Here is a 15,472-nt window from a genome sequence, read left to right as displayed (position 1 = left end):
TGCCTGCCGGGCTGTGTTCGAGATGGGCACGTGCAGCTCGTGTAGGAGCCCCCACGTGCCTGCCGGGCTGCATTTGATTTAAGGCATCTGCAGCTTGTGTAGGAGCCCCCACATCAGATGTGTGCCCCCCACCCTCTCACTCTGTCCCCCGCTTCATTTTCTCTCCCATCCTCACTCCACGTTGCCCTCGATGTGTAGTTTCTCCATGTCACTGTGTGCCCTCTCTGGGGCCTCCTGATCCTCTCTCTTCACACAAGTAGTTGTGGTAAAACTTAAACCCCTCTCCCCTCCGGTGCTAAATTCCTCTCTCTGAGGGGGTGATGGACTTGAGAAGCACAAGAGCTTGTGTGGAATTTTCCTGAAGGTAAACACCTGAGAACCTCGGTCTCCACAGCCCTGTGTGCCCTCTTGCTGTCCAGGGAGAGTCAGCCTCACTACCCGGTCCCCAGCCGTCCTAACCAGCGTCTGTGTGCTCAGTCTGCAACAAAGGCCAGCGAGCCTGCTGAGGTTGGATGGAACCATCTGAAATGGCCAATAATCACATTTTTTAAATTTTCATAGCTTAAATATTTTCAAGAAGTTTTAGGTTCATAGCCAAATTGAATAGCAAACACATAATTCCCACATGCCCCCTGCTCCTGCACACTCCCAGCCTCCCCCATTATCAACATGCCCCACCAGTCACATTTGTTACAATTGGTGAACCTACACTGGCGCATCAGAATCGCCCAGTTGCCCTGACTGGTTTCGCTCCTTGGATAGAGCATCTGCCCATGGACTGAGGGGCCCCAGGTTTAATTCTGGTCTAGAACACGTACCTCAGTTGAAGGCTCCATCCCTGGCCCTGGCCCTGGCCGGGGCCCACCGATCGATGTGTCTCACTCACATCAATGTTTCTCTCTGTCTCTCCCTCTCCCTTCCACTCTCTCTAAAAATAAATGGAAAACTGTCCTCGGGTGAGGAGTAACACAAAAAAAAATCACCCAAGTCCACAGTTCATATGAGGGCTCACTCTTGGGGTACAGTCCATGGGTTTGGACAAATGTATAATAAACAACATAATACCATGTATCTATCGCACAGAGTAGTTTCACTGCCCTAAAAATTCTCTATGCCCTGCCTATTCGTCCTTCCCACCCCACCCCACCCCAACCCCCTGGCAACCACTGGTCGCCATAGCTCTGCCTTGCTCAGTTATTTTTGACCTTCAGAAGTGGCAATCTAATGCATCTGGGGGAGATTCTCAGCTCTAGGTTTGAGACCAAGAGTTTTCCAGTTGATCCCCTGCAAACCCCAAACTCCAAGAAACAGGAACCTTGACTCCCAGAAGTGCTCTGAGCCCCAGCCAGTTTGGCTCAGTGGATAGAGCGTCAGCCTGTGGACCAAAGGGTCCCAGGTTCAATTCCTGTCAAGGGCATGTACCTCGGTTGCAGCCTCCCAGCCCTGGTCCATGGCGTGTGTGGGGCAACCAATAAATGTGGCTCCCTCACATCTGTGTTCCTCTCTGTCTCTCCCTCTCCCTTCCACTCTCTCTAAAAAAAAATCAACGGAAAAAATGTCTTCGGGTAAGGATTAAAAAATAATAATTAAAAAAAATAAAATCTTTTAAAAAAGAAGTGTTGTGGTTGGTGGTGATTTTACTGGTCACTTGGCCAGGCCACCGAGAGGGACAAAGAGCTGCCACAAGGGAGGTGTCGGGATCGGTGCCCGTGTGGGTGGGCAGCTCAGCGATGAGACCTGGCAGGAGTGCATGTCCAGGCTCCCGGGAGGCATTTGTTGTGAGTTTCTAGATCCTGGAGAGCCCAGCCACAAGGCCTCCCTCCGGCGCAGGCTTGACCGGGCGTCTCTTGTTTCCCCGTGCCCAGGTGTGCGAGAAGGAGAAGCTGCTGTCCGAGAGGAACCAGCTGAAAGCGTGCATGGGGGAGCTGCTGGACAACTTCTCCTGCCTCTCCCAGGAAGTCTGCCGCGACATCCAGAGCCCCGAGCAGGTCCAGGCCCTGCATCGGTACTGCCCTGTCCTCAGACCCATGGGTCTCCCTCCAGCCTCCAGTATTAGCCCCGCGCCCTTGGGCGTGGAGCAGAACCTTGCCGCCCCTCCGTGCGCGGTTGGGGACACCGTGCCCTGCTGTTTGGAGCAGGGTGCCGCGCCGCCCGGGCCCCCCTGGGCCCCCAGCAACGCCTCCGAGAACTGTACTTCTGCGCGGAGGCTGGAAGGCACTGACCCAGGAACCTTCGCGGAGAGAGGGCCTCCTCTTGAACCCAGGAGCCAAACGGTGACCGTGGACTTCTGCCAGGAAATGACTGATAAGTGTACCACGGACGAGCAGCCCAGGAAGGATTACACCTAGTGACGCGGCCCGCCTCCGCGTCCTCACACCTCCCCACCAGGTGGCGCTGTCCAGCTGTCGTCTGGAAGAACCGAGAAGGAATTTGGTGCACACTACAGCGGTCTCAGCAGCAATACTGTTTCCAAGTATTCCCTCCTCTCTCCACGCAGGAGTGATCGTTACCTTCACAATGGTGCTACCCCTTGCTCCGGCAAGGAAAGACAACAGTGGTGACACTGTCTGTCTGTGGGTTAATTTCAATCTTAACAGGGATAGACTATAACACCTCTAGGACCCAACCACGGATTTTTTTCTCAGTGGCCCATGTCACAAACCCTATCTCAGGAATTTCTTCTGAATGTTCAATTTTTTTCATTGAAGACAGCTTCTATACACATCAAAGTTTTATAGCTAGACTGTACATATTATATATAATATATATATGAAGTATATATCTCTCCATATGCAAAAGTCCTGCATGCCTCAATTTTCTCATCCTAAAACTGGAAACTTCATTTCTCATTGACAGACAGGTTCCAACATTCCTCTTCTTTTGTCTCTGATGCTAGAACTAGTTTGGCAACTGTTAACATGGTTTTTTCTTTTTTTTCTCTCTTGCTTCACGGTTCAACTTCGATTTTGTACTTATTTATGGACAGAATTCGATGTTGGAAGTTTTCATTTTAAGGTTTTTGTTTCAGACAGCCTTTTCTGTTTGGTTTGGGTTTGGCACCGTCAGGTGGTGTCATCTGAGTTGGTGGGTTTGTTGTTTGTTTCTGCAGACACTGTACAGTCATGGTCAACTTTGCCACTTGCACTGAGTTTTGGGTCAAACCTATTTTCTTAAATGAAGTTGTAACTTCCGTATAACTCGAGTATACTGTATATTCTTTGCTTTTAGTTTAAAAGTAAAACATTTTAGCTCATTAAAAAACCACTCAGGTGATAATTATGTAGGGAAAAAAAACAATCTTGCCAAATAATGAATTCATCCTAGGATGTGTCGACAATAATCTGCTTGAATATTTTTCTATCTCACCTCCTCCCCACCTTTCCTAAGCAAAGTCGAAATGCAGATGGAGAGTTCGGAGTTGATGCTGGATGTTCAGATTCCTAAGTGGGGAGAGAGTTTGGGCATCTCACTCGAAAGTGCATCGAAATAGTAGGCGTTGGCTCCTAGAAATAAGTCAGACCTGCTTTCTCACCCGGGGAGTAAGTCCCATTCATTTCAGCACTTCATCCGGCCTCGCCTGCCCTGGGAGTGTAGTGCGGCAGGACCTGCTACTTGGAAGGACTCGGCTGAGCAGGACTGGCCTCCTGGGAGAGCTCACCCGAGGGGGTGACCTGCAGCCCCAAGGCCCTGCCTCTGCGCGGCTGTCCTGGGTCAGTGCAGCTCACCCAGAGTCGGAGAGAGCAGGTCAGACAGCCTCAGGTCTGTCCCGGACACAGGCGAGAGCATTTCTTCCTTCCTTCCTTCTCCAAATGCTTCGAGTTGAACTCTGAGGTTTTCCACCAGTCTCTTGTCCCCAGGCAGATTTCATTCTGAGTCTTTGGACGTGGTGTGGCCAGGAGCCCGCCCTGACCCTGCCCCCACCACACACACACCTGCCCTCACCTGATGATCATTTTCTTCTCTTGCTGCAAAACTGGTTGGCTTGCAACCCACAGAGAGCAGCTTCCCTTGGCTCTGGGGGGTTGGGGGGGTGTGGGCCCCTGGCCACGTTTACAGGAGAGTGTGCTGAGACCCCACACCAGCCGCAGAGGAGGAGGAATCAGCTCCCTCTCTCCAGCGGGCCCCAGCCTGGCCAGGGGAAGAGTCCCTAAGGGTTTGATGTGGGGATGGGGTGGTGGGCACTGGGGACTAGATGGTTGACTTTGTTTCTTTATTTGTGCCATTGTTTGGACAATATTAAAGCTGCATGTAAAAGGGGGAATTAGTATATGATGTAGGCGAAAGTGAAATCATAGTAACATGTTTTAGTAGTATTAACTTTTTTCTGTACAAATATTAGCGCTAAACGTTGGAATATGTATGAATGCCAGAAATATGTTGGTTCATGCTGTAGGATTAAAACACACAAAAAAGGCTTTTCTTTTAAACTAGCTCCACTTTTAAAACCTGCCTCTGGGTTTTCGTTTCCTCTCGTGTGTGTGTGTGTGTGTGTGTGTGTGTGGTGTGCGCATGCTTGTCTCATCGAGCTCTGTACCAGAGCTGCCCCTGTCATCGCGGGTGTTGGTATTTCTCCGCCTAGTAGACAGGTCTTGCGCTTCACCAAGAGGTCTGCCCGCCTTTGTGGAAAGCTGGTGACAGTTCGAATTTACAGTCAATGTGAATCGTGTGATCCATCCCAAGTCTGTGTTACAGTGGAGTCAGCCAACAGTATTTTGTTCTTGAACTCTCTTGTTTCCTTTTTTAAGTGGCCTCCTCTTTTCCAAAAAAGGAGTGTTTTCTGCTCAGATCATAACCAGGTCCAAACACCTTGTTGGCATCATTTATCCTGGTAACAGCTCACGTGCAACTGGTAGTCTTGACCGCATTCCGTCCATCCTCTCCCCGTGGGTCGGTCTGCACACACCTGTGCCGTGGCCGCTCCCAGTGGGAAGGGCTCTCTTTCTTTCTCTCCACCCTAACTCGATCCACCTCCTCTTCTTACCAGCCCCCACCTCACTTTTATTCCTCTCTCCAACCAAACCCTTGCTGTAGGAACTGGTTAAAAACACTGCTTGAAAAACGATCTTTCGATTTCTTTTTAACAACTTGTTCCGATTTTGTTCACCGTCCACCATGAACAGCGACTAACTTTGTGCAATGCAACATGTCCATGTCTGTTACTGCTCTAAAACATGTGTTTGTCAAGATTATTTCCTGGTTCATTCAAAGGGAGGACTAGCTGGGGACCAGAATCCAAATTGCCTCAAGTGGAATTTTTAAAACCAGCCTGTTCTTTCCCCTGGGATCCCTTAGTGAAGCCTGTGTCTCGTAGGAAAAGGAAAAGCAAGTTAACCGTAAGGAACAGTGTTCTTTAGGGTCTTTCTTACCAAAATAAAGGACCCTCCCACCGTGGACTGTTTCGTAGGATCCCTACGCCAGCCCAGGAGGGGCTGGGCTCTGAGTGTCTGGGCCTGGGATGGGTCAGGGCAGGGACCGTGGAGGTGACGAGCTAAGGGCCGCCTGAATCTCGCCCTCCCCTTTGTTCTATGTGTGTCTCCAGGCAGCCTCACTTCCTTCAGGTTGGCCAGGCTTCGGGCAGGCGAGTGCTTTGCTGTATGTGTTTGTTTCTCTGCGTTATCTGGGGGTGCCTTGAATAAATGAACTTTATTACATACTGATTCTGGAACAAAACAGTTGCAAAAAATAAAAAAATTAAAAGGCTGGCAGTTCCTAGGCCCTCCTGCTTCTCCCTCTGGGTTCCCTGGCCGTGACTCCGGCCTCAGAGGTGAGCTGCAGCAGACGGTGTGGTTTTGTATAGTGTACAAGTAATTTATTAACTGTCTTTCTGAAGGTATGCTGCTTTGAAGATGCACTATGATTTTGGAATTAATCCTCGTCTTGCTTTCCCAAGGAACTTTAAAAAAAGGCTGTTGATTAGCGGGCCAACTGCCGCTTCTTGAAAAGGAGGGCAGGGAGCCGCGTGAGGGCCTGCATGGGAGGACGGCTCAAGGTCGGGTGGGCGGTGTGACGTTCAGTGCTATTGCCAAGAGGTCCACACCTACACTTTCTCCTTTAATACTTTATGATGGCCATTCAAGAAGAAGAAACAAACAAAAGTGTAAAAACGATAAGCCGTTTAAGAAACCACCAAGTCCTGCCCTGTGAGCTGATCCACTGTGGAGCAGCATAATCCTCTGAACATGAGCAGAAGCCTGCCAGGCTCTCTCAAAGCCCTTCTTGGCTCCCTAGGTCTATCCATCACACCCCATTTAAACTGGGAGCTGCATAGGAAAGGACTTCAAACGGCTCCACTATCGCTTAGTGTGGAGGAGTCAGATCTAGAAGGAAGCAAGAATCAAGTTTTTTCCTCATCACTGTAAATAGACTAAAGAACATAGTGTGTGTGTGTGTTTTTAAAGAATAAAGCTGTTCACTGGATCATGAGTTAGTGTTTCTTGCCCAAATTGAGGATTTTGTTGTAGGTTCAGTTTCTGGCAGGTCAGTCCACAGCGCAGGGCCCTGGGTGGCCGTGGGGAGGCATTCTGTGTTAAAGCTGTGTGTTTCTAACACTGCCCAAGCCATCTCATGACCCAAGCATCAAAGACGGATGCTGCAGAATAGAAAATATTTGCACACAAATATGTGCAAATAGTATTTGTACATAGAAAATAACTATTGTGGCAGATTAAGGATAAATTATTCAACTGACGGTGCAAAAACATTTCTTGCAAAGAAAAGTTAAATGTATAGTATTTTCCTACACTCCACCCTGGGAGGTAATATTTATATCAAATGGCTATCAGTGTGTTTTCATTGTAATATGGAGATGATTTCATGGCGTGGCGTGGTGTGCGCATTTCAGTATCAAGCAATGGACAGACAGCTCTGACTCTCACATTCATTCCAGGTTATTGACCTCAGAGGAAACCATGGCTCCTTAGAAGCAGAAGTGCACCCAGACCATTCATTTCAGGTGGACTGGCATTCAGTGCCAAATGCTCCCGTGTATCAGGAAAGGGGAAAGGGCTTGGACACAGTGGGGTTTTCCTACAGACTGATGCTTAGTCTTCTACCGAAACATGTCTGGAGGCAGAGGGGTGACCTCCGCTCGAGTCCCCACAGTGCACTTTGCATGTGTGAATGCTGGGGTGCCCATGCACACTGGGACGTAGAAGACCTGCCACTTCTAGCGAGTAATCAGGAAGATTCCAGATGCACTTGGGAGCTTTGGGTGCTGGTTAGACACCGTGAGCCATTCCGGGCAAGCACCCACCTTTGCTTGGGAGGCCAAGAGGGCCTGTGAGAATTTGTTCCAGAACCAGTCGGATGCAAGTGCACCTCTAATACATGCCTTACAAACTCCAGAGGCCATATTCAAAACAGGGTCTTCTCAGTGTATGCAAGGGGCCGCAGCCCCGCCTCTCCTCCTCCCCAGGTCGAACAATACGGACAGTTTTCACACATATCTACCTGTATAACCCTCTGTACCTCTCATAACTGGTCAACGACTGTAACAGGTTACATCAGGTGTTTTTCTACATACTTTTTACACAGATTCTATGCGATTAATGTAACTTAATTCAGTGCATCAGTTTATTATACTAGTTCTTAGGCTTGTCTTTTACTTTCTAAGTGATTGTGGTTTTTCTTGTGGTTTTTATTGTAAAGATGAAAACGGCTGTTGATGCTTATTCTCTGTAACTAAGAATTTTTACCTTTTTTGGGGGGGAAAGCGTTGCTATGAACTAATGAATTGAAACTTCATTTACTCATTGTAAATACACTATTGTGCAAAAAAAAAAATTTCACTCAATTGAATTGCTAGTGTTAACTAAATTTTGTCTAGACACCATTTCTGTTGATGAAATAAAGACATATCATTATGCATTGTAAACTGATTTTCTCTGCCTCGGATCCCTGTTACAGATGACACAGCTGGTGGCCTGAGGAAATCTCTGCTGCCAGAGAAGCCATGTCTCTTCCTCTAGTTCGTACCCTTACCTGTTACCTGACTGATCTGATCAGAAGTCTAAAAATGTGATCATGCCAAAGTGATTCCTCGACTCTGAATTTTCAAAACCCCTAGTGCCTATGAGAGCAGATGAAAGACATTAAACCCAATTTCCTGGTTTGGGTTTGGTGCTGTCGCCTATGCAAAATGTCACCACTGGGGGGAGCTATGGGGAGGGTGGTGTTTCTTACAATGACGTGAACCTGCAATTATCTCAAACCAAAAGGTAAATGAAAGTAAACAGAGAAAAGAAATCAACACCAAGATACAAGGAGGGGCAGGGCAAGGAATTTAGAATTCTGGTTAGGGAGTAAATACAATTGAGCGAGAAAAGCCTATTTGATAGTTCAGTCTTGGAGTTTGATGTCAAGGGAAACCGAGATACTGAGTGGCAGGCAGGCCAGACGGTGAGGAACAGTGGACACAGAAGCCATTTGGCTGAGCTGTCAGTGAGGCTGTAAAGGATGTTTTGTTCACAGGATGTCTGGAGAGAGCACCCTGCTACCCAGGTCTGGGCTTCAAGAAGTGCATGGCCGGACCGCACCCACCAGATGGGAAACTGAAGTTAAAAATTGCTGAATTATGCTCCCTAATGCATCTCCGAGGCACCCTACTGAGTCATGGGGGGCCTCCAGGGAACATATTATGGGGTTTGCATCCCATCCCCAGAGATTCTGGTTTAATTAGGATCGGATGAAAAAAAAAAAGAATCGGATGAGTCCTGGGCATGAAAAAAAGTAAAGCTCCCAGATGACTGTAACTTGTAGCCAGAGTTGAGAACCCTGCTGTGGTTCGGCAGAGGGTCCTGAGCACCCATGCATTGATACCTAACACAGTCTCCTATGAGGAGCCGCTACAGTGTTTTGGACAGGTTCAAGCCTTGGACTGATGAGAAGGCACAGTCCTCTCGTGGCCACGTGCAAGTCTCAGCTTGGAGGGCAGAGCCTTCCCAGCACAATTAAAGCCAACAGCTGTAGTTGTATGCTTGAGCCTATGGTCCGAACACGTGGCCCCACATGCCTGTGTGATAGAGTTCAGGTGCATGTAGTTGAGTAGGGTTGAAACCCAGGAGAATGATGTAAACAACTTGATCATGCCCTTACTTTGCCTCGTGGCATCTGCTATAAAATAAAGACACGGCTTGTGGGGACTGGCGCTGTCCATCAGAGGGGCAGCGTCCCACCGAGACCCAGTTTTCATTCTCTTGTCTGTCTTTTCTAAGCCTTTCATCGCCCCCACTCAGGGTCACTGAACCAGGCTGAGCCGGTATGAGTATGCCATGGCCGTGAAGGCTCCCCACAGTCTCCTAGGTAGATGACTGGTCACTGGCAAGAAATGAGTATCAGTTTGAGAGAAGCATTTTAGGAGAAATCTAGGTAGGATGATTCCTTCTCGAGGTATGGCTTTAATGCAGTAAAAAAAAATAATAATAATCTCTAAATTCATAGGAGATATGAAACTAGGTTAGAGGGATTCAATCACTATTAACACAAAGAAAGAAAGGAAAAACCAAGTGTGTGAGCTCAACCAAGTGAGCTTAACGGCGAAGTTCCACCTCTAAACCTGGAAGAGTTGTTTAATGAACAAAAGCAGTTTGGAGCAGTGGGTAAAGCAAATGTCATTCTTTTTTCCAGAATTGAAAAGAATCTACAATAAATATCCATTATGTCTTACAATGGTCAGGGAATGTTTATTCCACAGTGGCTGTTCAGAGAACAGAATTAAAATCGATATGATATTGATTTTAGTCTTTGTGAGATATATCCCCAAATATTTGTATATGACTTTTAAATGCCAGAGCTATGAAAACAATGGCGTGAGACAAGGGCACCTCAAGGTTACGAACAACCCCTCCTCTGGTCCGTTTTCCACACTGTGGCAGAAAGAGCTTTCTAAAGTGACTCTGACTCAGTCACTCCTCTGCTCCACGTCCCCTTTGAGTTCTCCATTGCCACCCTTCAAGGCCTCCATGCTCCCTTCTCCAGCCTTCCCTCTCTCCACAGCCCTCCTTCCAGTCTGTGCTCCACCAAACGTGACTCCCCAGAGAGCCTTGCTGTCACACCTCTCCCTTTGTGCTGTGTGTGCCCTCTACTGGGATGGCCTCTTCCATGGACCCCAGTTCTCCTAGGCCTGGAAAACTCACATCTATGACGACACAGTTCAAAAGACACTTCAACTATGAAGCTTTAGAAGATGCGGTACAGATATACAATAGAATATTACTCAGTCATAATACAGAGTGAAATCTTACCATTTGTGACAACCATGGATGAACCTAGAGGAATTATAAGTGAAATAAGTCAGAGAAAGACAAATAGCATATTTCACTTATATGTGGAATCTAAAAAACAATAAGTGAACAAACAAAACAGAAAAAAATGTATAGATACAGAGAACAGACAGGGTGGCCAGGTGGAAGGAGAATGGAGGCTGGGTGAAAAGATGAAAGAATTAAAAAGTACAATTAGCAGTTACAAAATAGTTGCAAATGTAAAGTACAACCTAAGGAATCTAATCAATAATATTGTAATAACTTGGCACGGTGCCACGTAAGTACCAGACTTATTGGGGATAACCACTTTGTAAGTTATATAAATGCTTATCTAATAACTGCACTGTTCACCTGAAACTAATATAATCTTGAATGTCAACTGCAATTGAAAAGTAAAAACTATGAAGCTTTTCCTGACCGGTCCATAAAGAAGTGACCACTCCCTCCTTTGCCCACCTCCATATCATGCACCTTACACATTATCACATTTACATGTTTACCTAACTTTCCCTTTTATGGCAGAGATGGTATTTTATCCATTTACACACCCAGCACCTAAAAGTCAGATGGATATAAAGTTTTCAATTAAGTTTATTTCATGAGTTGAATTTCTTGAATGAATGAATTTAACTCTCTATAAATTAACCTCCCCTTCCTCCTCTCCCTCTCTCTCAACACAGACATATACACACCATGGAGACAGAAATGGAAGGCTTAGAAGGGGCCAAAATGGAACTCTTCTTGTAATAGTTCCTTGATCAGTCAGTCTGTCTTTACTTACCATTGATGTTCTGTGCCCATTGGCTGAAGGTAGAGCAAGGGGCTGTTTTACTGATGCAGAAAGCACAAGCTAGTCCGAGAACTGAAGCTAGCTGAGTCACTGTGTAGCTGTCCCTTTTCAGATAGCAGCCTGGACAGAAAGCTGCCTTTGCGACTGCCTGAGCGAGATCTGTCTATCCAGACTCCACTCTCTCTCACGCTGCCATCGCTGCCTCTGCAGTGACTGTGCAAACCTGTGAGAGGCTCCCTGCGCGTTGCCAGTCCTGGGACTGTTCCCAGGTTCCTATTGCATAGGATGGACAATGTCTAGAAGGCATCATTGTGCCTAGCCAGTACTGGGACATGGTATTCTGTAGGCCAAAGGAAGAATGGTCAGGTTGCTGTCCCGGGTGCTGAATTCTAGCACAGTCATCCCAGGGACGTGGGTTGTGGACGTGGAGCTGTCCGCTGTGCTGACCCTTCTCAGCCCAGTCCTTTTCACTATCACAAGGATCTACCTCAAGTGGCTTGGGTTGTGGGATTTGCCACAAGGCTTTAGACTTCGGCACACTGACTTGGATGACTTGTTGCTGATTGTTGGCTTGAAGTAGATTCTTTCATACAAGGGGGAGCAAATCATATATTGCTGAGGCACTGAATATTTTCTCAAATGAAATGGAGGGGCCCTTTCATCGTCAATGCCCTCATTGCCTGACTTCTCAGAAAGTGCCCTCCTGATTTTCCTGATTCCCAGATGGAATATTTCCAGTACATTAAGGAGCAAAGAGATGGCTGCAATGCTGTGCACAAAGAGCATGAAAATGGTCTTCTCTGTGGGCCTGGATACAAGGCAATCGCTACACTGGGGCATGGAGGTTGAGTGTATTTGTAGAGGGAGTGTATTTGAAACCCATAGAGAATATACTGGCCTACCATAAACCCTACTTCCAGTACATGTCTGATCAAGATGTGTAAGACAAGTATGCGGTAGACATCCTTTCGGAGGGACTTTATGGATCCTCTTCTGCTCTTGTAACCTCCTCAGTTCTCTATCCTTTGTTGCTCCTCCAATTCCAGCCCTAGATTCTCCATGTGGGTTCTAAGGTGTGACTTTTTCCTCTGCCTCTCCTTTTCAAAGGCCCTGAGTCGATAAAGGACATGGCCCATATACACCAGAAAGGGAGAAGATACGAAGATGATCAGTAAAACCCAGAATCTGGTCAAAGAGATAGGGAATGCATCAATCATAACAGATATTGTTGCAACCTGGCTGCTGGGTGTTGCAGGCAAAGGCTGACTGTTCATCATCCCCAACATCTTCAGCAGCCACACCAAGTAGCAGCATTCGGAAAATGAAGAGGATGGTCAGCCAGATTTTCCCCATGATGGTTGAGTGGGAGTGAACTTCCTCTAGAATGTCACCCAATGAGTTCCAATCCCCCATGGTAAGAGACTAATGCCTGAAATATAGAGAACACGGAGGTTAATAGCACCCCTGGATGTAATGTATAAAGACTCAGGCTCATTAAAACAGCAGATTGTTTTTTCATGCCAGTAAAACTGTGAATGGTTTCCCAGCCCTAATATTTATGGACCATGCTTGATGAAATAGGATGGTTCCAGGGAATATCCAATTTTGAAAAAACACTAACGACCCTCCACAATCTGATCCAATATCCTTCCTATCCTGTTCTCTCCCACACAAAGTTGACTGTCATTCTGACATATGCATTGGCCCTCATGTTTATACAATGCCGTCTATTCCACAATTTTACTCATTTTTCTACCATCTGAGATGCCCCATTTACCATACATCCTACATGATCTTAAATAACTCTTACTGTGGCACTGTACCTAACATGAGTTGTGTGATGGTTGTAGCATTTTGGTCTTTGCACACAGAAGGTATCAATAAATAACAGTGGGCTGAATTGTCTTTTCACTTTAAAACTCGGTTCCTCTCACAGGAATAATCATCAGCAGAAAAACAAAGGTCCTCGTTATATATTATCCATGGCTCCCACTCAAGACTAAAAGTACAAATGAGGAAAACAGAAATCAGCCAAATAAACCCTCAGATACTGGCACAGAATAGCAGTAAAGATTAAGAAGACACAGAAACAATAAGCAATAAGACATATGATTACATGTTTTCATGGAAGCTTTGCTAACTTAGAGGAAAAGTGAATATAAACTGCTCTAGCAAACTTGAGACCTGGAAAAAAATGGAAACATAGCTGACATGAGTAGGTTATTTGGTTCACACTGAAAAATTTAATGTTTTTCAAGGTTCAGTGAGGCTAAAATACTTGGTACATTAAAATCTTCTAAGATGTGGAAGACTTCCTAATGTGAAATATATGGAGAAAAAGCAGGAAAGTGTTATTAGGTTAAAACAAATAATGAAAGAATTTTCTCTTTCCATAATTCATTCCTTCAATATTTACCAAAATCTTTCTAGCACCTAGTAGATGCCAGGAAATTCAACAATGAACCAGACATGCCTGGTCCAGCCCTCACAGTACTTAGTCACTAAGGACTCCCACTAACATATAAAATGAACCAATAGTGTAAAAAAGCAAATATCAACTCAAAAATACAAGAAAAAAACATTAAATTGTTATATTTTCCCTACTTATCTCCAAACACAAATACAGGGTGGGGCAAAAGTAGCTCTACATTTGTTTGTATAGAAAATAATACAATCCTATATAATAAAGAGCTAATATGCTAATGGTCGTGATGCCCTCATGCTGTAACAACTGTTCAGCAGGAGGCTGCATGAGTGTAGGAGTGGAGCTACCGCATTGCTCCAGAGATGGGACAGAAGCGGGGAGGCACCCGGAGGAGGTGGGACCAGCCCGAGGTGACTCGTGGGACCAAGGGAGGGGCTTAAAGCGACCAGAGAAGGCCAGAGGGGTCAGGGGCGGGGCCAGGTGCACTTGAGTTCTGGGTGGAGAGGTTAGGGTATCAAGGCGGTGCGGCAGGCAGGTGGGCATGGTGTGCATGGGTGGGTAGGGCCATGCAATTTAATGCTCCGGGTCACTAGTAGTTAGTAAATAATAATACAAGAATAACTTTTATGTACCCACACTGTAAACCTGCTTTTTCCCTACCCAGTATAAATTCCAGATGGACTAAAGTATTAAATCTAAAAAGGTAAACTCTGAAAGTATTAAAATAAAATGTAAAAGAATATGTTTTACAATCTTGAAGTAGAGGAAGGCTTTTTAAGTACAGCAATGGCAGAAGTTATAATTGGAAAAATATATAGATTTTTTTCCCCAACAAAACTGAATGGCAGAGTGGGCACATCCATAAAAAAGGATGAAACCTTACCATTTGTGCAGCGGGGATAGACCTAGAGGGCATTATGCTAAAAGAAGTCAGATAGAGAAAGACAAATACCATATGATTTCACTTATATGCAGAATCTAAAAAAAACAAAACAGAAACAGACTCAGATACAGAGAACAAACAGATGGCTGCCAGAGGGGAGGGAAGTTGGAAGACTGAGTGAAAAAGGTGAAGGGATTGAGAAGTACAGATTGGCAGTTATAAAATAGCCATGGGGATGTAAAGTACAGCATATGGAATATAGATAATAATATTGTAATAAGTATGGATGGTACCAGTTGGGTACCTGAAATATCGGGGTGGGGGGGAGCACTTTGTGAATTATGATTGTCTAACCACTATGCTGTATACCTGAGACTAATCTATCTATCTATATATAAAAGCCCAGTGACCAGAACAGCGGAACAACCAGAACAACTGGAACGACCAGTGGCTATGACACACACTGCGGCAGCCAACCAGTCTGATCCAGGCCCTGATCAGGCACCACACCCTCTCTGGCCGGCCCAGCCCCCGATCGGCCCCCAACACCCAGATTGGGGGCAGAGCTGGCCAGCCAACTGCCCACAGCCCCTACCTCCAGCCGGCCCAGCCCAATAGGCCCCCATCAGGGCAGGCCGGCCGGACCCCACATGTGCATGAATTCATGCACCAGGCCTCCAATATAAAATAATATTCAATGTCAACTATAATTGTAAAATAAAAATTTTTAAGTAGAGATGTCCAGAAAGCATTTGAGTCTAGAGAACAACAATAAAAAGATACAAACTAGAGATAAAAATTTAAGCATTTGTGAATAATCATTGAATAGGTAGATGAGATCACTTGGGGACAAGAAAGAAAAATAGCAGAGAAAAAAGGGGAAAACATGAGGGTCGTGTCACTGAAACCAAAGCAGGGCAGTTTCCAGGAGAGAACAGTTGACAGTGCCAAGTATACACACACACACACCACTGTTTAAATAAATTAATGGTAGGATATACTATACTCAGGGATTCAGAACTCAATTACTATCCATAAAGACGCCAAGTCTCTCCAAATCAATTGATCTTCAGATGCAATGTAAGACTATATCACTGAGTAAAATAAAATCA

The 15,472-nt window shown here is 45.9% G+C and overlaps 2 protein-coding genes across 7 annotated transcripts in view; one reads left to right on the top strand and one right to left on the bottom strand.

The window, feature by feature from the left end:
* BACH2 (BTB and CNC homology 1, basic leucine zipper transcription factor 2) overlaps positions 1 to 7,873 on the top strand; it is a 335,186-nt gene extending 327,313 nt beyond the window's left edge. For 3 of the 6 annotated variants that reach the window (XM_014544479.1, XM_014544480.1, XM_014544481.1), the window contains one exon: positions 1,866 to 3,103. In XM_014544479.1, coding sequence (XP_014399965.1) covers positions 1,866 to 2,348 — 483 coding nt within the window. In that variant the 3' untranslated portion in view covers positions 2,349 to 3,103. Of the gene's footprint in view, positions 1 to 1,865 lie in introns of all 6 variants that reach the window. The other 3 variants (XM_005872093.2, XM_014544478.1, XM_005872092.2) reach the window with 2 other exon arrangements.
* Positions 7,874 to 10,835: 2,962 nt separating this feature from the next.
* GJA10 (gap junction protein, alpha 10, 62kDa) lies at positions 10,836 to 12,521 on the bottom strand. Its single transcript, XM_014544468.1, is given in 8 exon segments — positions 10,836 to 11,081; positions 11,084 to 11,287; positions 11,290 to 11,631; positions 11,634 to 11,879; positions 11,882 to 12,009; positions 12,011 to 12,077; positions 12,080 to 12,263; positions 12,265 to 12,521. Coding segments are annotated over 8 exon segments (1,557 nt in total). The 5' UTR covers positions 12,466 to 12,521; the 3' UTR covers positions 10,836 to 10,896.
* Positions 12,522 to 15,472: the final 2,951 nt, after the last annotated feature.

This window comes from Myotis brandtii, unplaced genomic scaffold, assembly GCF_000412655.1.
Source record: "Myotis brandtii unplaced genomic scaffold, ASM41265v1 scaffold365, whole genome shotgun sequence".
Lineage (NCBI taxonomy): Eukaryota > Metazoa > Chordata > Mammalia > Chiroptera > Vespertilionidae > Myotis > Myotis brandtii.
This window is presented reverse-complemented; position numbering and strand designations above follow the sequence as displayed.